Source organism: Mobula birostris, chromosome 7 (genome assembly GCF_030028105.1).
Source record: "Mobula birostris isolate sMobBir1 chromosome 7, sMobBir1.hap1, whole genome shotgun sequence".
Taxonomy (NCBI): domain Eukaryota; kingdom Metazoa; phylum Chordata; class Chondrichthyes; order Myliobatiformes; family Myliobatidae; genus Mobula; species Mobula birostris.
In genome coordinates, this window is record NC_092376.1 from 60010212 (window position 1) to 60032150 (window position 21939).

Here is a 21939-nt window from a genome sequence, read left to right on the forward strand (position 1 = left end):
GGTCAACCCTCTTTGACAAAAATATGGGGCCCTCTGTTTATGGAGAAATGTTTATGCAGAATTAAGGGTAGAAATGATTTGTGATCCTTTTTATTTAGAAAAAGTATAACCAACAACCAAGAGAATGTGAAACACAAGGGAAAGGGGAACCAGACCAACAGCGGAATAAATGGATGGGACAAGAACAATGAAGATTTTGAATTATTGGAATTGGAGCCTGCTTATCCCAGTCTAAATCACAATGGAGTTCATAGTTGTAGAGACCAATTTTCTGTGTATAACACCAGTGAGCCCAATTCTAATAGTGCCTTAAAAACACAAGATTATTTAAAACCTTGCAGCGAAACGATCTGGGAAAAAGAACCTGGAACCCTTGAAGCATCAGAAGAGGAAAATGATGACTGTGAAACAGATTTCAAAAACTGTGAAAGGCAATTAGCAGAAGGTAGTACTTTGCTGTCTAACTGCACAAGGACTCCTTCAAATTCTTCATTAAATGAATGCTTTAAAATAAATGGGGCTAACCAACCTGCAATTCAGGGGATTCCAAGAATGAAACGCACTTCGGAGCCTTCGCCTACTAAAGAATCTTCCCACTGGTCATCTAAACCTGCAGATGCAAATTTTATATCTGAGTTTTATGCCCATTCAAGACTGCATCACATTGCAATGTGGAAATGTGAATTTACAGAATATGTAAACAGACTTCAAAAACAAAATAATGGTGTCTACCCAGGCAGAGAGAAACTAAAAAAAATTAATATGGAAAAATTTCAGAGGAATCCTAGAGACACTAACCATTTGGGTAAGATTCTACTGACTTGTTCTATTTAGTAAGTGTTTTATGTTTTTACAACTTGTTCTTCATTTGCTTGAATTACCCCTTCAGAGATCTTTTTTCAAGAAATAGTACTCTCTCATTCACTTCAACGATTTAAAGGAAAGACTTCAGTAAATAAAATAGATTTGATAATGCACTTACTTAGAAAAGTGTAAAATACTTGCCTTCTCTGTTATTGAAAGATGTTACAGAGTATTAGGCCTAGAAAATTTTGTACTCTATGATGGGTATAGAGTACAATTTTTCCATCAGATTGGTGAGGCTCAAGATAAGTTGATTCTGGACCAAATTTCTAAGAAACTGATGAAGGTGGCGGATCAAGAGACATATTGTATGAATACATTTCAACTTAGGGGTAAGTGAGATCGCAAAGATGACTGTAGTGGGAAAGATTGATAGCTGGATTGAATTTTTTTGGTATTAATCAGTAAATTGGCCAGGCTCTGTTCCTAGTAACCAAAGGGAGGCAAGATGTCTTTGGTTCACATTTGTTTACAGTAAGATCAGAAAGGGCACCCTTCCTATCTCTATATTCAACCAAGTACGGTTTTGACATTTGCCTTGTTGTTTGTGTTTTTTGAGTTCAGTCTCATTAAATAAAATAGTAGATAGTTTATATGTAGGTTTGGTTTCCCAGCTCAGTTTAACCCTTCACGAGCTCCCTCTAGGTAAGACATTCTTGCATTGTGGGCCTCAAGCAGATGATAGACCCCCTTCTTTACATATAAAGGGACTAAAGCAATGTCGATAATTGGCCTTCTCAAATAGGAGTGTAACTCCTATTTACTCAATTGTGACTCAAAATTTCAGTTATAGTGACTAGATGCTTACTTGTTGAATGCTTCGGCGGCCATTTAGCACCTGAACATCATCTCAGTTTACCGTTTATCTCCACAGGCACACCAGACCTACCAAGACATAAGAACTGTATAATGCATATTGATATGGACTGTTTCTTTGTATCAGTGGGCATTCGTGATCGCCCGGAACTGAAGGGTTTGTAAATATTAAAATTTATTTTTATTGACTGTTCAGCCAACAGGGTACAATGCTTATGATGTGTAGCTTCAAATTGAGCATGGAGATATAATCTGATTAAGGCTTTGTGTGGGATTTTGAAAGCATGTTAACTTGCAAAATAAATTGTCTGTTGAAGATAATTGTTTGATTCTTGTTCTAGGAGATTAGAGTGCAGTTGTGAGTCTGAACTAAATGTGTTGAGTACAGTTTCTGAAAAGAAGTAATTCCATTTGCACTAATTAATGGAACATTTTAACAGTCATCACTCTCATGGAAAGAATTGAATTGATTTTATTTCTAACATCCTTCACATACATGAGGAGTAAAATTCTTTGTTACATCTCTGTCTAAATGTGCAATGTGCAATTTGTTGTAATTTGTAATAAATAGTATGTACACGTTTGTATATCAGGACAGTCAATATAGCATAGAAATACAATTGTATCAGTGTGGATTGATCATTCTAATGACCTGGTGGAAGAAGCTGTCCCGGAGCCTGGCTTTTATGCTGTGGTACTGTTTTTCGCATGGTAGCAGCTGGAACAGTTTATGAATGGGGTGACTCGGGTCCCCAATGATCCTTCAGGCCCTTTTTACATTTACATCTCTGTAAATGCCCTGAATAGTGGGAAGTTCACATCTACAGATGTGCTGGACTGTCTGTACCACTCTCTGCAGAGTCCTGCGATTGAGGGAAGTACAGTTCCCATACCAGGCAGTGATGCAGCCAGTCAAGATGCTTTTAGTTGTGTCCCCTTAGGATTCGGGGACTCATACCAAACTTCTTCAGCCATCTGAGGTGAAAGAGGAGCTGTAGTGCCTTTTTCAGCACACAGCCACTATGTACAGACCACGTGAGATCCTCAGTTATGTGTATGAAACATAGACATAGAAAACCTACAGTACACTACAGGCCCTTTGGCCCAAAGAGTTGTGCCGAACATGTCCCTACCTTAGAAATTACTAGGCTTACTTATAGCCCTCTATTTTACTACCTTAAGCTCCATGTACCTATCTAAAAGTCTCTTAAAAGACCCTATCGTATCCTCCTCCACCACTGTTGCTGGCACTCACCACTCCCTGAGTAAAAAACTTACCCCTGACATCTCCTCTGTACCTACTCCCCAGCACCTTAAACCTGTGTCCTCTTGTGGCAACCATTTCAGCCCTGGGAAAAAGCCTCTGACTATCCACACAATCAGTGCCTCTCATCATCTTATACACCTCTATTAGGTCACCTCTCATCTTCCATTGCTCCAAGGAGAAAAGGCTGAGTTCACTCAACCTATTCTCATAAGGCATGCTCCCCAATCCAGGCAACATCCTTGTAAAACTCCTCTGCACACTTTCTATAGCTTCCACATCCTTCCTGTAGTGAGGCGACCAGAACTGAGCACAGTACTCCAAGTGTGGTCTGACCAGGGTCCTATATAGCTGCAACATTACCTCTCGGCTCCTAAATTCAATTCCACGATTGATGAAAGCCAATACACCGTACGCCTTCTTAACCTTCTAATGCTGAGGAACTTGAAGCTGTTCACCCTCTCAACCCCAGATCCACTGATGTCAATAGGAGTTAGCCTGTCTCCATTCCTCCTGTAGTCCACAACCAGCTCCTTTGTTTTTGTGACATTGAGGGAGAGGTTGTTTTCTTGACACCACTGTGTCAGGGTGATGACTTCTCTGTAGGCTGCCTCATTATTATTTGATATTAGGCTAATCAATGTAGTATCGTCAACAACTCTAATTAGCAGATTAGAGCTGTGGGTAGCGATTCTGTCATGGGTATACAGAGGGTAAAGGAGGGGGCTTAGGACACAGCCCTGAGCCTGTGTTGAGGGTCTGAGAGGCAGAGGTGAGGGAGCCCACTCTTACCATCTGCTGCCAATCTAACAGGAAGTCCAGGGTCCAGCTGCACAAGGCAGGGTGAAGGGCGAGGTCTCTGAGCTTCTTGTTGAGTCTGGAGGGAATTATTGTGTTGAACACTGAACCGTAGTCCAAGAACAGCATTCTCACATAAGCATCCTTCTCCAGGTGTGTAAGGACAGTGTGCAGAGCTGTGGCTATTGCATCATCTGTTGTTCGGTTGTGTCAGTAGGTGAATTGTAGGGGGTCCAGTGTGGGTGGTAGCAAGCTGCAGATGTAGTCCTTGACCAGCCTCTCAAAGCATTTGCCTATTACTGAGGTGAGTGTGACAGGACGCTAGTCATTCAGGCATGTTACCTTCATCTTTATAGGTACAGGGACAGTGGTGGATGTATTGAAGCGGGGGTCACTCTACGCTGGGAGAGGGAGAGATTAAAACTGTCTATAAACGCAGCTACCACACCTACTGGTAGGCAACATTCTCCCTGAGTACCCGCCCTGGGATGATGTCCAGTCCTGCAGCCTTGCAACGGTCCGCTCGTTGGAAACACCTGCGTACTTCAGCCTCAGAGATGGCTAAGGTGCAGGTCTCTTTGGTGGCTGTCCTCAGGGGCTCAGTGTTGGCAACATCAAATCGAGCATAAAAAAAGATACAGCTCATTTGGGAGAGAGGCAGTGATGTTGGCAGCACCACTGCACTTAGCTTTGAAGTCTGTGATGGTGTGCAGACTTTGCAATAAGCTGCGTGTGTTATTGGTGAAAAGTTGTGTCTGGATCTCAAAGGTTTCAAAGGTACATTTAATGTCAGAAATGTATAGAATACACATCCTGAAATTCTTTTTCTTCACAACCATCCACAAAAACAGAGGAATGCCTCAAAGAATGAATGACAGTTGAATGTTAGAACCCCAAAGCCCCCCCAGCTCCCCCTTCAAACGGGTAAGCAGCAGCAAAGCAATGATCCCCCTCCCCCACCAGAAAAAAAAAGCTTCAGCGCCCTCCACCAAGCACTCAAGCGTGCAGCAAGCATCAATAAAGACACAGACATGGAGCACTCCACTACTCGTTCACCCAGTAATTCAACATACCGCAGGCTCTCCCTCTCCCTAATAAGGGAAAAAGGGGTGTCCCCATTTCACAGTGAGAGGGGAGACATAACGAACAACTTGGTGATTTACAGGATCTTATCCCTGTATTGTCGTTTCACTGCCTTGATGACTTTGCACAGATTGTAGCTGCATTTCTTGAGCTCCTGCTGATTACCGGCAATGTAAACTCTGTCTCACAAGTGCTGCTCGCAAGGAACTGTTGATCCAGGGTTACTGATTTGGGTAGTTCTTGACTGATCTCTGGGGGACGACATCTTCGTTACACTTCCAGATGAAGCTCGTGACCCCATCTGTGAACTCAGAGACATTCTTGTCATGAAAGACATTCTATTTGATGTCATCAAAGCAGTTCTGTAGCAAGGAGACCGATTGGTCCGGACCTTCAGTGGACGGTTTTAACTATGGCCGCCTCAAAACGGCGGGCAGAGGAGTGCTTTGTAAGCATTGCAGAATTAAGAGTAGCAGTGGTATGCTATCTCCCCATGTGCTCACCTGGATGTGTTGACAAAACTTCGCAGAGACTTTAGACAGTGACACTCTATTAAAGTCACCAGTGACAATGAACGCAGCCTCTGGGTGTGTAGTCTCCAGGGTGGTCTCGTATAGTTCCTTAAGAGCCAGGTCAGTATCAGCCTTTGACGGAATATACACAGCTGTCATAATAAAGCTGTGAACTCCCTAAGCAGCCAGAAAGGTCTACAGAGCAGCACAAGGTACTCTGGGGAACAAAAGATTTGAGGGCATGCACATTCCGAGGGCACACCAAGCATTATTGACCATGAAGCATACCCCACCTCCTTTACTCTTCCCAGAGGGTTTTTTTGACCTGTCTGCCTAGAACAGGGAGAACCCAGAGGACTCAATGACGTGATCCAGTATCCTCCATTAGCCAGTCTCCATGAAGCACAAAACGTTGCATTCCTTTGTTTCCTGCTGGTAGGAGATTCTGGCTCTCAGTTCACACAACTTGTTCTCCAGGAACTGAACGTTAGCCAGGAGTATGCTAGGGAGCAGTGGCCGATTAGCACGTTACCTCAACCTCACCAGGACTCCGGCCCTTCTCCCTCTCCTCCGATGCCACTTCTGAGGTGGTGGTGGTGTAACAAGTGAGCCTCCAGTGGACTGCATAACAGGAAAGGTGTAGGAAAGGTGGCACGCTGTGGGTTAATGCTGTATTCCGGATGTTCAGTAGTCAGTCTGTCATATCTGATGTGACTATCGGCTACTTGAATAAGAAATGAGAAGGAAATTGCAGAAATTAGCAGTATACTGTAAAGTTGGTACGGAGCTCGCAACATGGCCGCCGTACGCAACGCCATCTTGGGAAACATTAAAGATGCTTGAATGGCAGTGGAAATGGAACAGGAAATGGAATCTATTACAAAGATCAATGTAAAGTTTGGTGGAAAACAATAGTGTTTGAAAATTATTTGAGTTGAGAATGGCTATAGTTCATCTAAAAGAAACTCCAACCTGGGATGGTGACAAGAGGTTGGCTGCAGAATCACATTAATTGGGCGGGACAAAAGACAGGATATTTCCTGACAGAAAGAAGCTGGAGTTTATAAAAGTCTGTTGATATAGAAAAATATTTCGAGCATACTTTACAGGAACATATTCAAATTAAGTTTAATACTGAAATGCACTAAGAATTATTAGGGCAGTTGACTAAAATTTGATCAAGTATAAAGTTTTAAGGAGCATCTGTAGGATGCTATGTATGGAGGAGATAGAGAGTCAGAGATTTGTTTAAGGGATTTGAGAATTCAGGTTACTGGCAGCAGAAGGCTACTAGTGGTACAGAGATTAATATCAATGTTAGCAAAAATAATGGTGACTAGTGTTTGCGATTGGAGAATCCAGTGTTTATGTGGAAGATTATAGACTGAAGAAAATTTTAATTTCTATTTTTTTAGTGCCTTTCATGATCTTGGGGCAAACAGAAAACATAGGTCTGTGAGGCAACAAAGACTTTGAAAAGGATGAAAGCAAAGACCATGCATCCTTTACTAGATGCTATAAAAGTGCAAAAAAAATTTACAGCAATTTAAGCACTTTTGAAGTCTAGGCTCAGCTATAATGTAGAAAAAGAATGAAAAATTGTTAACGGATCCATACTTGAACACAATATCTCCTGTAGTATCTAAGAAAGTGAGCCAAATAAGGACTGACTTGGTGCTGCAAAGTAGGGGAAAAGTAGGTAGAAAGGATTGCATAGCAGTTAACTTGAAGCTTTTTAAAATGCAGGATTATACAAATGCCAGATGAAATAACTGGTTCAAATCAGGTACAGTAAAATGTGACTCAGCCTATAGATTTTGCATGGGTTATGATGATCTATATATCTGGGCAATGTTTTGAACCTAAATGTCACCTTATTAAGGGAAGTAGATGGGTCCACAGTGAGTTGGAATTAGTATCTGGAAGAGTTAAAAGTAAAAATCAGAGGGGGATGCAATAGGACAACAGGGTACATCAAGGGAATAAAGCCTACAAGTCAAGTATGCAAAACAAATTGTCAAAATTATTTTAAAAATAAAACTGTTGTGAAAAAGTAATTCAGGAAGAATTGAATTTTTGAATTTGTACCTTGAGTCAAACCGATTGCTCTAGGCCAGTGCTATAATGACCATCTTAGGGTAAGTCTTTGAAACTGTGAAGTAATGGTCATAGCTTACCATGAGTAAATTGGGAATATCTGTTTGAATGAATTAGAATTAATTAATGCTATTAATTTGCATTCAGTGCTTCCTCTTATCCCTACCTTAAGGGGAAGAATGAGTATACTTTTATTATTTGAATAAAAGTAAATAAGATGTTTTCCATTTCTGCCTTCTAGGAAAGCCAGTAGCTGTTACCCACAACAGAGGTCATGGCCGTGTATCTGTCCGACCTAATGCTAATCCAGAATTTGAAATGCAGTACTACCAGAAGAAGATGGTAAATGACAAGATGGGTAAGGATTTATAATTGATCATCAGAATCAGGTTTAATACCACTGACATATGTTGTGAAATTTGATAACTTTGCAGCAGCAGTACAGTGCAATACATGATAAATATAGAAAATTGCCCTAATATATACTTTATGAAGTCCATAGCTTTCAGTTTGAATGCCTGTCGCATTCTGGGATTTTTCAGTGCTGTCGTTTTTCATGGAAGGAATTGTAGAACCAAATGACTCTTAAGGATTAATACCAAAATGGAACTGTTCAGAAGCTCTTAAAATAAAACAAAGACACAAGAGACAAATAACTAATGAGTTAGGCACTAAAGTAATTTCCTTTAAGGCAATAATGAATTCATTAGACCACCTTCTTAATTAATAAACAGCTCTCATCCATTTGGAGAAGTTTTTATGTTTACTTAAGGGCAAAATGAAAATAGTATGTCTGGTGCATGTTCTACAACTTGCCTGATTTCTGTCAAAGAAAATCAGTTCAGGTATACAGTACCTTGTAAAAGCATTCAGCCCCCAACCCCTTGTTCACATAAATTAATATTATAAACAACGATTTTGATCAATTTATCTGGTTTATATGTGAATCATATACTTTTTTTCATAGTAGAGCCCAAAAAACATGGAAAATTGTAAAGCAAGAAAAATTAAAAATTCAAAAACTGAAGTATCAGTAGTTCAGAAATATTCATCCCTCTTTGCTCAGTTCTTAGTTGAACCATCTCTTGCAGCTACTACAGCTAGTAATCTTTTTAGGTAAGTCTCTATTAACTTTGCGCAATGTGATGGAGCAAGGTTTGCCCATTCCTCCTTGCAAAATTGTTTAAGTTGTGCCAGCTTAGTTAGGGAGTTGTAGTGGATAGCAATCTTGAGGTCTTGCCAGAGATGTTTGATTGGGTTATGGTCAGGACTCTGACTGGGCTACTCAAGGACATCAATTTTCTTTGTTTGAAGCCACTCCATGGTTGGTCTGGCATTGTGCTATGGGTCATTGTTCTGCTGAAAATCGAACTTCCTCCTCAGTTTAAACTCTCTGGCAGTGGCTAGCACATTTTTATCCAGGATCTCTGTGTATTTAGCAATATTCATCTTCCCATCAATAGCCATAGTCATATTTTATTGATCCCAAGGGAAATTGGTTTTCACTACAGTTGCACCATAAATAATTAAATAGTAATAAAACCATAATAATTAAATAGTAATATGTAAATTATGCTAGGACCAGCCTATTGGCTTAGGGTGTCTGACCCTGCAGATCAGAAATCCTGATCAGATTTCCAGTCCCTGCTGCTGAAAAGCATCCCCATTGCATTGATGCTACCTCCACTATAGGTTACAGTATGAATGGTGTTATCTGGCTGATGCGCAGTATTAGAAGATATTGCTAAAAGGTACTGTGGTTGGATGAGACTAAAGTGGAAGTTTCTGACATCATCACTAATGTACACTAAGCAGTACATGTGGTGTAAATCTAAATGATGCTTTGCAAAGTTTTTATAGGCAAAGAAGTGCTTTTTTCAAGCCAGGGATTCTTCCTTGCCACTCTTAGTCCGTGAGCCAGTAGGGTTGGTCGGTACCATCTGAGGGGAATAATGCTCATAGTGATTTTTGGCAAGGTATACATCTCTAGAGTTAGAAAATATGTGATACCAGTGGTAGCTTTATTACTTCAAATAAGTAATCACTTTTTGTATATATTCCATATTAACATCGGTACAGCAGAAAATGTTACCCTACCCTGCAAAAGGTAAAAAAACCTCATTTGGAGAGATTTCTGGAGTTTTATCAATGTCATGATATTTTCCATATTGTTGTATCAAATCAAAACAATCTTAAGCTTTTGTCATAGCATACAGAATTACAGTACAATAATTCAAATGTGGGGTTCCCTATTGGGCCCTATTTGGTTGTAAAATGAATATATTTAATCAAAGACTGCTTTCCATACTTTGTTTTCCATACTTTCATAACCTATTAATAATCATAATTTTCCAAGTCTTCCACATCTTCATCTGAACTTTCCACACTCTCTGAGGTAGATGCCTGGTCCTCACAGTCTGCCAGTCTACACATGTCAGTACACCTCAGTCCATTTGCATTGCACATACGTCTTGGGAGTGAACATTTTTTTTGGACAGTTACAGACCATTAGATCCAGGATGGCATCGGGTGCTGGCTGGCCTTCCATCCAGTGCACCACCAACTGTTCAGCTTCCTCTTCTCTCTCTCTATCTTCTATCCTCTGCCAACAGGGCTTGGCACTTATGGGTCCTTTTCCAAATATCTTCTCCGTGTACCAGCCTGGTAGTTGGCTCACTGTGCATGTTTTGTTAAGCAGTCCTTGCATGGTGGGAGTTGATGACTTTCGATTTCACCTTTTTTGGCACAAAAATGGTGATACCTGAGCTCATTGACCTCGGTGGTCGATGCTTTAGGGGCATACAGAAGACATGTAAGTGCCTCCAGTTTGTCCATCAGTTCTGGGGAGAGGTCCCATTCCTGACCCAACTCTAAGAATGTGTCCTGAGTTTCCCTGTTGCTGGTCAGAAGTTTTAGAGCACTTGTCTTCCCTTTGCCTGCAAAAGCGCTTACAGTATCACATCCTGTGTATGCGTGCAACCGGATGAGAGCCCTACAAACCTCTATGCCAACAGTGGCAGCAACCTTCCTGATGCCTACAAGCCTTGTACGGGTTCTAGTGCCACACTTCTGGAATAATGGGGCCTTAATCTTGTCACAAAATGCTAAAGACATGATAAAGACAATTGTATCTTCTGAGCAGATCACTACAGATTCGTATCCCTCCCTTGTGGCATGGGCAACATGGAGAAGTAAGCGGCCATCTGCTTCTTCTTGTTGACACTGAAGAGCTGACACTTCCTCACTGTCTTGAGATGTGATTCTGTAACATTTGTCATTCACAGTTGCATACAGAATCTTCTCCAGTAGCTTTGCTCTGTACTCTGCCTTCCACCATTCATGGACTATGAAGCTAAAGAGACTATTTTTGTGACTGACTTTGGTCAGGAAGCTCCTCCACTGCCTCACCATCTCTGTGCCTGTGATACCTTGCAACTCATGACCAGTCTCTTCACCCCATAGAGATCTTCCGCTATTTTTGATAGAGTTCTCCTTGTATGTGTTGATCACAATATCTATTCTGCTACTCTGACTGCCTTCCCTCAGAGCCATACCCAGAATTATTGTGGCAACATCTCTGAAAGTAACTTGATCACCTTTCACTCCTTGGACCAAGTTCATTCCATCAACCACTGTAGCAGAGTTTCCTGGGAGTTTCTCTTCTACTGCTATATTTTTCTGCAAGGTTGTTGCTAAAGTAGCTTTATTTGTCTTTCTCAGCAATGTTGGTGTGGACAGGGCCCAGGGCAATGGTCCAAGAGGATGAGAAAGTATATCCTCCATACGTAGACTGCGCCCTTGTGCCATCACTATGATGCATCCAAACAAAGACCTGTCTGCTTTCAAGATGATCGCCCTCCCATTTGATTTCACTTCTGTCTTCCCACACATATCACTGAATGTTTTCAGCTTGTTGGTTTTCATTGGGTCATGGAATTTCTTTGCTGGTGGGTCTTCCTCTAGTCTCTCATCCTTGAAGGTTGCATAGCATTGCTCACCAATCTCATATGCCTTCATCAGGTTGGAGGCAATGTCCTTGGGGACTGCCTTTGCCATAGAGATGCTAATGAGGTCCCACTTCTCTGCAAAAGGATTGACCCATTCATGTATGAGGCTAACCACTGCTGAAACTGCTTCCTCATCTTCCTGGATTCTTGGCCACTGTAGCTCCGCGTGACAAAGCTCTGATTTGTTGCCTTGCACCATCTCCCTTAACTGTCCCAGGAATGCACTGTGGTGCTTAGCTGTTATGTGGTAACGCTTGATAGCTTCAGCGTTCAGGCTGAACCGTGATGTGCCTCCAGGAGTTTGTGTGTCTTTGTTCACTGTGGCTTCAATAGCCTGGTCCACAGGGATCCGCCCAAAGGGGTTGTTACTTGACAGCTGCACTGAGAATTGGCCTGTCTTGAAGGCCTCATACACAGAAGGATTCTTCTCTGGGAGGTTCATCATCTGAGCAAAGTAAGGGGACAGGTACCTAGCATAATTCATAATTCATCTTATTATAGGCAAAGCACTATGAGATCATGGTTCTTATAGCATGGAGGTTATCGTGTAAGCTACCGCCACTGCAATGCTATCACATATTTTCTAGCATTAGGGGTGTATACCTTGCCAAAAATCACTATAAGAATTATTCCCCCCAGATGGTACCGGTGGCCCAAATTTGGGGTCCTGGCTCACGGACTATCTTCCATAAATGCCCTTTTTGTGCAATGCCTTCAGGATTGTGGAGACATAACCTTCATCTCCAGTTGCAGTGATGGACTTCTGCTTTAGAGGGACTACTGGCATCAGAGTAGCCTCTTGTACAAGTACCATTCTTCTCTGGCGACTAAGTTTAGAGAGGTGGTCTGACCTAGGCAGTGTGGCTGTGGTTTCATATTTTTTCCACCTTTTCATGGTGGACTCCACTGTGCTCCGAGATATGTTCAGCACCTTTGAGATGGTCTTATACCCTTCCCTGGGTCTGTTATCAATTCCCTGACATGCCTTCAATGCCCTTTTGTCTTCATTTTGGTCTGTTGAAATTCTACCATATTGTCGGACCTTATAGAGAGAGGGGCTATTTATTCAGATGTTTCTCCAGTTTTCTACTTCAACAAATTGGATGAGTTAGTAAGGTGAAATAAGTATAGTATTTCACTTGAGGCGAGTTAGTGTAGTAATTACAAAGGGAATGAATACTTTTTCAGCTTCACAATTTTGTTTTTTAATCTTTAGTAAGTTGTTAAGTTTTGGAGTTTTTCTGATTTGACATAGAAACATAGAAAATAGGTGCAGGAGTAGGCCATTCGGCCCTTCAAGCCTGCACTGCCATTCAGTATGATCATGGCTGATCATCCAACTCAGAACCCTGTACCAGCCTTCCCTCCATACCCCCGATCCCTTTAGCCACAAGGGCCATATCTAACTCCCTCTTAAATATAGCCAATGAACTGGCCTCAACTGTTTCCTGTGGCAGAGAATTCCACAGATTCACCACTCTCTACGTGAAGAAGTTTTTCCTAATCTCGGTCCTAAAAGGCTTCCCCTTTATCCTCAAACTGTGACCCCTCGTTCTGGACTTCCCCAACATCGGGAACAATCTTCCTGCATCTAGCCTGTCCAATCCCTTTAAGATTTTATACGTTTCAGTAAGATTCCCCCTCAATCTTCTAAATTCCAGAGAGTATAAGCCTAGTCGATCCAGTCTTTCATCATATGAAAGTCCTGCCATCCCAGGGATCAATCTGGTGAACCTTCTTTGTACTCCCTCTATGGTAAGAGTGTCTTTCCTCAGATTAAGGGACCAAAACTGCACACAATACTCCAGGTGTGGTCTCACCAAGGCCTTGTACAACTGCAGTGGTACCTCCCTGCTCCTGTACTCGAATCCTTTTGCTATGAATGCCAGCATACCATTCACCTTTTTCACCGCCTGCTGTACCTGCATGCCCACTTTCAATGACTGGTGTATAATGACACCCAGGTCTTGTTGCTCCTCCCCTTTTCCTAATCAGCCACCATTCAGATAATAATCTGTTTTCCTGTTTTTGCCACCAAAGTGGATAACCTCACATTTATTCACATTAAATTGCATCTGCCATGAATTTGCTCACTCACCTAACCTATCCAAGTCACCCTGCATCCTCTTAGCATCCTCCTCACAGCTAACACTGCCACCCAGCTTCGTGTCATCCGCAAACTTGGAGATGCTGCATTTAATTCCCTCGTCTAAGTCATTAATATATATTGTAAACAACTGGGGTCCCAGCACTGAGCCTTGCGGTACCCCACTAGTCACTGCCTGCCATTCTGAAAAGGTCCCGTTTATTCCCACTCTTTGCTTCCTGTCTGCCAACCATTTCTCTATCCACATCAATACCTTACCCCCAATACCGTGTGCTTTAAGTTTGCACACTAATCTCCTGTGTGGGACCTTGTCAAAAGCCTTTTGAATATCCAAATATACCACATCCACTAGTTCTTCCCTATCCATTCTACTAGTTACATCCTCAAAAAATTCTATGAAATCCATGCTGACTTTGTCCGATGATTTCACCGCTTTCCAAATGTGCTGTTATCACATCTTTGATAACTGACTCTAGCATTTTCCCCACCACCAATGTTAGGCTAACCGGTCTATAATTCTCCGGTTTCTCTCTCCCTCCTTTTTTAAAAAGTGGGGTTATATTAGCCACCCTCCAATCCTCAGGAACTAGTCCAGAATCTAAAGAGTTTTGAAAACTTATCACTAATGCATCCACTATTTCTTGGGCTACTTCCTTAGGCACTGGGATGCAGGCCATCTGGCCCTAGGGATTTATCTGCCTTTAATCTCTTCAATTTACCTAACACCACTTACCTACTAACATGTATTTCCCTCAGTTCCTCCATCTCATTCAACCCTCTGTCCCCTACTATTTCCGGAAGATTATTTATGTCCTCTTTAGTGAAGATAGAACCAAAGTAGTTATTCAATTGGTCTGCCATGTCCTTGCTCCCCATAATCAATTCACCTGTTTCTGTCTGTAGGGGACCTACATTTGTCTTAACCAATCTTTTTCTTTTCACATATCTATAAAAGCTTTCACAGTCAGTTTTTATGTTCCCTATCAGTTTTCTCTCATAATCTTTTTTTCCCTTTCCTAATTAAGCCCTTTGTCCTCCTCTGCTGGACTCTGAATTTCTCCCAGTCCTCAGGTGAGCCGCTTTTTCTGGCTAATTTGTGTGCTTCTTTTTTGGAATTGATACTATCCCTAATTTCCCTTGTCAGCCACGGGTGCACTACCTTCCTTGATTTATCCTTTTGCCAAACTGGGATGAACAATTGTTGTAGTTCATCCATGCGATCTTTAAATGCTTGCCATTGCATATCCACCATCAACCCTTTAAGTATCATTTGCCAGTCTATCTTAGCTAATTCACGTCTCATACCTTCAAAGTTACCCTCCTTTAAGTTCAGAACCTTTGTTTCTGAATTAGCTATGTCACTCTCCATCTTAATGAAGAATTCCACCCTATTATGGTCACTCTTACCCAAGGGGCCTCTCACGACAATATTTTGTAGATACCAATATATTTTAAATTTAGAAAAAGAGACAGGAAATAAAAGTAGTTATGGGGCTGAATACTTTTTCAAGTCACTGTATGGGGGTGGCACAGTAGCGTGGTGGTTAGCACAGTGCTTTACAGTACACGCGATCCAGGTTCACTTCTGCTACTTGTAACGTTCTCCCCATGACCACAAGGGTTTCCTCTGGGTGTTCTGGTTTCTTCCCACAGTCCAAAATCATACCATTTCGTAGGTTAGTTGGTCATTGTAAATTGTCCCATGATTAGACTAGGATTAAATCGGGGGATTTCTGGGTGGCGTGGCTCAACGAGTCAGAAGAGCCTATTCCACGCTATATCTCAATAAATAAGTAAGTGGGAGATTCACCGTTACCTTTATCAGCTACTGTAGAAATTTAATTTAAATACTACTACTGCTACGTCGACTCAGGCCTAGGGGGCCGGCGTTGAACACGATGACGGACTCTCCACTTCTCCCTCTCCCTCATCAGTGTGTTCAGTTCATCTAAGTTAGCCACACCACTGTCTTCTAGGAGCATGTTGACCATAGTCTTGGGAGGGTGCCCAGGGTTCATCCTCCCTTGGGCTCCCATATGATGACTAGGCTGGCAGGTAGCTCGGGGTGGCGTAGACAATGCCCTGCTAGTTGCAGTCTTCTCGCCTCGATTTTAGTGGTGAGCATCAGATCGATATTTGTCATGTACTGTTGCCAATTCACATCAAGAGCCATCCAGAGCATTTGTGTATAGTAACTATCTAGAGACTTCCGCATAGTCTTGGTGAATGTTCACGTCTTGCATCCGTATGTGAGAATGGACTCTATGACTGCTATGAAGATCCTCTTTTTAAGCCTTCTGGTCATTTAAATAATAGTTTCATAAAATATTCCCAGAGGTGTCCCCAATGTGTGAGAAATGCAAGTCCTCGGAGGCAAATTTGTTACATAGTTATGCTTTATGTCCCAGGATACAAGAGTATTGGAAGCAAATGTTTGAGGTCCTATGGAAGGTACTAAAGGTTCAGATAATACCAGACCCCATTTTAATAATTTTTGGTACTTCTGTGAGGTCAATTAAATTCCAGGCAACCCAACAACAACTTCTGACCTATGGCATACTTAATGGAAAGAAACTCATACTGATGTTCTAGAAAAAGGAGGAAACTCCACTACTCAGACAATGGCTGGCTGCATTAATGGATACTCTGCATCTAGAGAGGATAAGATACGTTATCAAGGACAGACTCAAGGAATTTTTAAAAATCTGGCAACCATTACTGTTGTATTTAGAAGAGACCGACAGCTGAACTAAATGTGGGGTGTGGTAGGACCTAAACAGCACATACGGGAGGGGTGAGGGGAAGGTAGGACAGGGAAGGGGAAAGGAGACGGGGTGGTAGGGTTTCCTTTGCTTTTTGGTTGTTTACTATACATACATTCATTTGACTTTCATTATGTTGTTATAAGAAAGAGAAGAAAAAAGAAGCATTGTACTTTAGGACTTTGTCGGTTATGGTTAAGCTGATGTTGCTTCACAATAAAAAATCTGAAAACAATAAATAATGGTTTCATGTTACTGTGGGTTTTCTGATGCACTTTGAACAGGAGTGTTTTTGCATTGACATTGTCTCTCTTTCACTCTCTCTTTCCAAAAATGAGTTATGAATAATAGGAGGTAATGCCTAATGTTGATGTAAAATGCTTATTTGCGTTACTACTTTTGCATTTAATTATGGGGATTTAATGTACTATAAAAGAGAGAAATTGAATAAAAAACAACAGTGCTAGATTTACAGAGCTGATTTCATTGCTTCCATAGAGAAAAAAGTGCCTGACAAAGTGGATAGCAACACCTTGGAGAATCCAACACCTGCCTCTGTGAATGGCATTAACATGGATCTGATGGCCTTATCAATGGCAGAAATTGCATCATGCAGTTATGAAGCTAGGTAAATAAAGGATATGTAATTTTCAAGTTAATTCTATAATGGAATATAGCAAGAGGAATTGCGAATTTCATATGAAATTTGTTGCAACTGATTGATTTATGTTGTTTATTGTCAGTATAGATACATTATAAATGTGATTAATTCGGGAGCTATTTATAGAAAACCCATCTGCTAACATTAAATCTAAGACTGTGGTAGCAGCTTGATGATAATCCAGTGGGATATCCTGAGAACGATCAAAAACATGTAATCAGCTAGTCAGTCATTTAAGAAAAAGAAGCTGTTCTGCTTAAGGCTGAATGGACCAGCTGTTTATTTGGCTGTCTGTAATGACTGTCATCCACTTGGACTCTCCAGTTTTGGCTTTAAATATTGTATTTAGTTTGACCAATTAGATGTACTATGGATTTTGAATGTGATTGGTTTTATTGTCGTTCCTCGGCAGACAGACTGGTATTAAGAATGGCATGTTTTTTGGACAAGCAAAGAAGTTGTGCCCTGATCTTCAAGCCGTCAGCTACAACTTCAAAGCTTACAAAGAAGTAGCATCAATTATGTATGAAACGCTGGCAAGGTAATTTATTGCATGTAAGATTAACACAATTAATAAGTGAACTCATTGTTATATTTAATGTTATCTAAATATATGATTAAAGCAAGAAACAATAAATGTGCTGTTTACTGCTGTTAATCACTTAGTTGCACTTCTATAAAAGTAGATGGTTCTGAGCTAGTTTATTTTAAGCATCATGGAAGGAGATGGTGGCAGGGATGGCAGCAGAGCAACAGTGGTGTGAGTTTCTGGGAGAAATGAGGAAGGCGCAGGATAGATTTATTCCAAAATTAAAGAAATACTCAAATGGCAAAATAGTACAATCGTGACTGGCAGTGGAAATCAAAGCTATTGTAAAAGTGAAAAGGAGGGCACACAACAAAGCAAAATTAGTGGGAAGACAGAGTATTGGGAAGGTTTTAAAACCCTACAGAGACCACCTAAAAGAATCATTAGGAGGGAAAAGATGAAATATGAAAGCAAGCTAGCAAACAATATCAAAGTGGATAGTAAAAGTTTTTTCAAGTATAATAATAACAGGTGCCGGAGAAATAACAACGGGGGTCAAGGAGATGGCAGATGAACTAAATGTTTTGCATCAGTCTTCACTGTGGAAGACACTAGCAGTGTGCCAGATGTTGAAGGGTGTGAGGGAAGAGAAATGAGTGCAGTTAACTATTACAAGAGAGAAGGTGCTCAAAGCTGAAAGACCTAAGGATACATAAGTCACTTGGACCAGATGAACTGCATCCTAGGGTTTTGAAAGAGGTAGCGGTGGAGACTGTGGAGACATTAGTAATGATCTTACAAAAGTCATTGGACTCTGGCATGGTGCCAGAGGACTAGAAATTGAAAATGTCACTCCACTCTTTGAGAAAGGAGGAAGGCAGCAGAAAGGAATTATAGACCAGTTAGCCTGACCTTAGTGCTTGAGAAGATATTGGAGTCAATTGTTAAGTATGAGGTTATGGAGTACTTGGAGACAGAGGACAAGATAGGACAAAGTCAGCATGTGTTCCTTAAGGAACAGTCTTGGCTGACAAACCTGTTGAAATTCTTTGAAGAGATTACACGTAGGATAGATAAAGGGGATGCAGTAGATATTGAATATTTGGACTTTCAGAAGGCCCTTGACAAGGTGCCACACATGAGGCTGCTTGACAAATTAAGAACCATGGTATTACAGGAAAGATACTGGCCTGGTGAGAGCATTGGCTGTTTGGTAGGAGACAGCAAGTGGGAATAAAACGATCCTTTTCTGATTGGCTGTCAGTGACTAGTGGTGTTTTGCAGGGGTCAGTGTTGGGACAGCTTTTTATGCTGTGTATCAATGATTTAGATGTTGGATAGATGGCTTTGTTACCAAGTTTGCAGATGATACGAAGATTGGTGGAGGGGCAGGTAGTATTGAGAAAACAGGTAGGCTCCAGAAGGACTTAGACAGATTGGGAGAACAGGCAAATGAAATACAATCTTGGAAAATACATGGTCATGTACTTTGGTAGTAGAAGTAAATCTGCAGACTCTTTTCTAAACGGGAAGAAAATCCAAAAATCTGAGATTGTCATGTACCCCGTGACGGGAATTAAGAACCAGCAGAGATGGAAAACACTTTGGAGTCCAGTATTGCTATAAACTAATAATATTTATTAGTAACTACACAATAAAGTAATATAAATGAAGATAAATCAAACAGGTTAGCAATGATTACATAAAAGTAAGTAAATCAGTAAATGTGGAAATATATCTATGAAAAACCAAGCTTCTTTAAGTTTAGAGGTAAAAAGATACAGTCTTACGATGAGTAAAGTTCAGTTCGTGGTATTTAGTTGAGTAGTGATGGAGAGAGAGAGAGAGAGAGAGAGAGAGATTTGAGTCTTCAGGTGAGCTGATGCAGTCGATCTTCTCGTCGTCCTCCGAAATCCTTTAAAAGTCACCGACTGTGACCTTAACAAAGGGGACCAGTTTTCTGTGGTGGGGCTATCCCCCAGGCGAGGGTGGACACATGGACAACTCCCCACCAGTCAACCGTTTTTCCTCCTTCCACTGCAAGAGCGATTGGATCGATCCGCCTGATCGATCCTCCAAAACCCACTTTTCCTGCAGGCACAACAATGCTCATTGTGTCCATATCATGTGTTTGAGGTCTGTATCATCTGACCTCCTATTTATCTTACCGTACTGAGCATCAACTGTCATTCAAATAATCCCTCCTTCCTTTGTCTGTGAAGAAATGCACAAGCAGGCCAACTGTCCTTGAACAAGTAATATCAACAACCTGCCTTCGGTCACCATAGCAACTTTCGAGCTGCTCGGTGCTGTCTCCAAACCCAGTTCAGTAGAAATCCAAAGTTACTTCCAATGCCTTAAAGTGACAGTCCAACCGTTAATCTTCGTCTCTCTCTCTCTTCTACAAACAAGCCATCGGTGGTAAATAACTCTCTCTTTCTTTTCAAAAGCAAAGTTAATAGGGGTACTTCAGGATCCCCTCACAGAGATGCAAAGGGATTTGGGAGTTCTTGTGCAGAACAATGGTTTACTTGCAAGTAGAGTCGGTGATGAGGAAGACAAATGCAATGTTAGCATTCATTTCAAGAGGTCTAGAATACAAGAGTAGGGATGTGATGCTGAGGCTTTATAATGCACTGTTGAGCCCTCACCTTGAATATTGTGAACAGTCTTAGGCTCCTCATCTAAGAAAAGATGTGCTGGCATTGGATAGGGTTTGGAGGAGGGTCACAAAATTGATTCCAGGAATGAAAGAGTTATCATACGAGGAATATTTGCTAGCTTTGAGTCTGTACTCACTGGAATTTAGAAGGATGTCAGGGGAATATCATTGAAACCTTTCGAATGTTGAAAGGCCTAGACAGAGTAGACGTGGAAAGGATGTTTTCCATGGTGGGGGAAGTCTAAGACATGATGGCACAGCCTCAGGATAGAGGGGTATCCATTTAAAACAGAGTTGCGGAGAAATTTCTTTAGCCGGGGCTGGTGAATTTGTGGAATTTATTACCACAGGCAATTGTGGAGGCCAGGTCGTTGGGTGTATTTAAGGCAGAGCTTGATAGGCTCTTGATTGGCCATGGCATCAAAGGTCATGGGGAGAAGCCCAGGGAATGGGGCTGAAGAGGAGGGAAAAGGATCAGCCATGATTGAATGGTGGAGCAGACTCGACAGGCCAAATGGCCTAATTCTGCTCCTATGTCTTATGGTCTTATATTTGCTTATATGAGTAATACGGATACAAAGATACAAAATTTTAGCCTCCCATTTGTCTGAATAATAAAGGGAAACAGCACTCTCCCATTGAGAATGTTTCACACTCGGAATTGTAAAATCAGTTCATGTTTGATGAATGTAGTCTTTAGAAAACATGAATAATGGGATTAAGTCGTAGTATGTGTACAATATTTCAAAAGCTTCAGTTCCTTGGTTCATGAGGAAATACAATCGAATTATTAAAATATCGGTTAATGAATATGAAACGGTAAGTGGATTAGAATTTCAGAAGAGGATTAAGCTTTCAGTCCTGTGAATCTTTTATCAGTCAATTAGATTATGGCTAGATTGAAGATCCCAGTGATGATGAGGAAGGAGACATTGGGGTTCATAGTTTTGTGCTATTAATACAGAGCGGACATCTGCCTGAGACAGGATATGGAGTGCAGTTAGCATGACAGTAGATAACTGCCTTGGTAGGTAGAAAGGTTGACACTTAAGTATTAGATATTCTGGGTCAGGGGAACAGGAATGGAGCAAGGCTATCAAGTTTGAGCATAACAGTGCCACTCCTTTCTTTGAATATGCTGCTATCCAGCCCATACGATGGAGAAACATTCTGGCTGGAACACCATATCTGGAGAGTTGGCAGTGAACCATCTCTCTGTGAAGCAGAGTACTGGGCAGTCCCTTGTATCCCTCCGATAGAGCAGTCTTGCTGTTAAGTCTTCTGTCCTGTTCTCCAGCAATAGTACATTCTACATTGGCTAGAAGGATGCTTTGGGGTTGTCTCAGTGCTCTTCAGTCTTACCTGAAAGCCTCCCCAACATCCTTGCTTTCTTGCACAGTGCTTCCAGATGCTACTTATATTCAGGTCTGTAGAGTCCATTTGGTGATCGTAAGATCACTAATGCATTTAAATGGCTTACAAGCCTGTTTGTTACTGCTGTATTTTTGGCTGCAGATTTGAGCTTTAAAAGATCAGGACATGAATACAAATGTGTTTTACTGCCGGCTGACTGCAAAGCATTACCTCTGGGACCATTTTTGAAGAGGAGTCTCCAGAATTTATTGCTGAAAGGGTGATTTCTCATAATCGGATTTATTATCGCTGAGAGATTATATGAAATGTGTTGTTTGTGTCAGCAATACAGTGCAAAAACAAAAAAACTATAAATTATAAAAACTAAATAGTATAAAAAAAAGCAATAATGAGAGAGTACTCA

General features: G+C 41.2%; 1 protein-coding gene across 3 annotated transcripts in view; it reads left to right on the forward strand.

The window, feature by feature from the left end:
• Window positions 1–21939, forward strand: part of rev1 (REV1 DNA directed polymerase) — a 100806-nt gene that overhangs the window by 27034 nt on the left and 51833 nt on the right. For all 3 annotated transcript variants that reach the window (XR_011886582.1, XM_072263274.1, XM_072263275.1), the window contains exons 6-10: window positions 99–805; window positions 1739–1837; window positions 7676–7792; window positions 16809–16938; window positions 17384–17512. Coding sequence is in view for 2 of the 3 variants with exons in the window: in XM_072263274.1 (XP_072119375.1) it covers window positions 99–805; window positions 1739–1837; window positions 7676–7792; window positions 16809–16938; window positions 17384–17512 (1182 nt within the window). In the remaining variant the exon portion in view is untranslated. The remainder of the gene's footprint in view (window positions 1–98; window positions 806–1738; window positions 1838–7675; window positions 7793–16808; window positions 16939–17383; window positions 17513–21939) is intronic.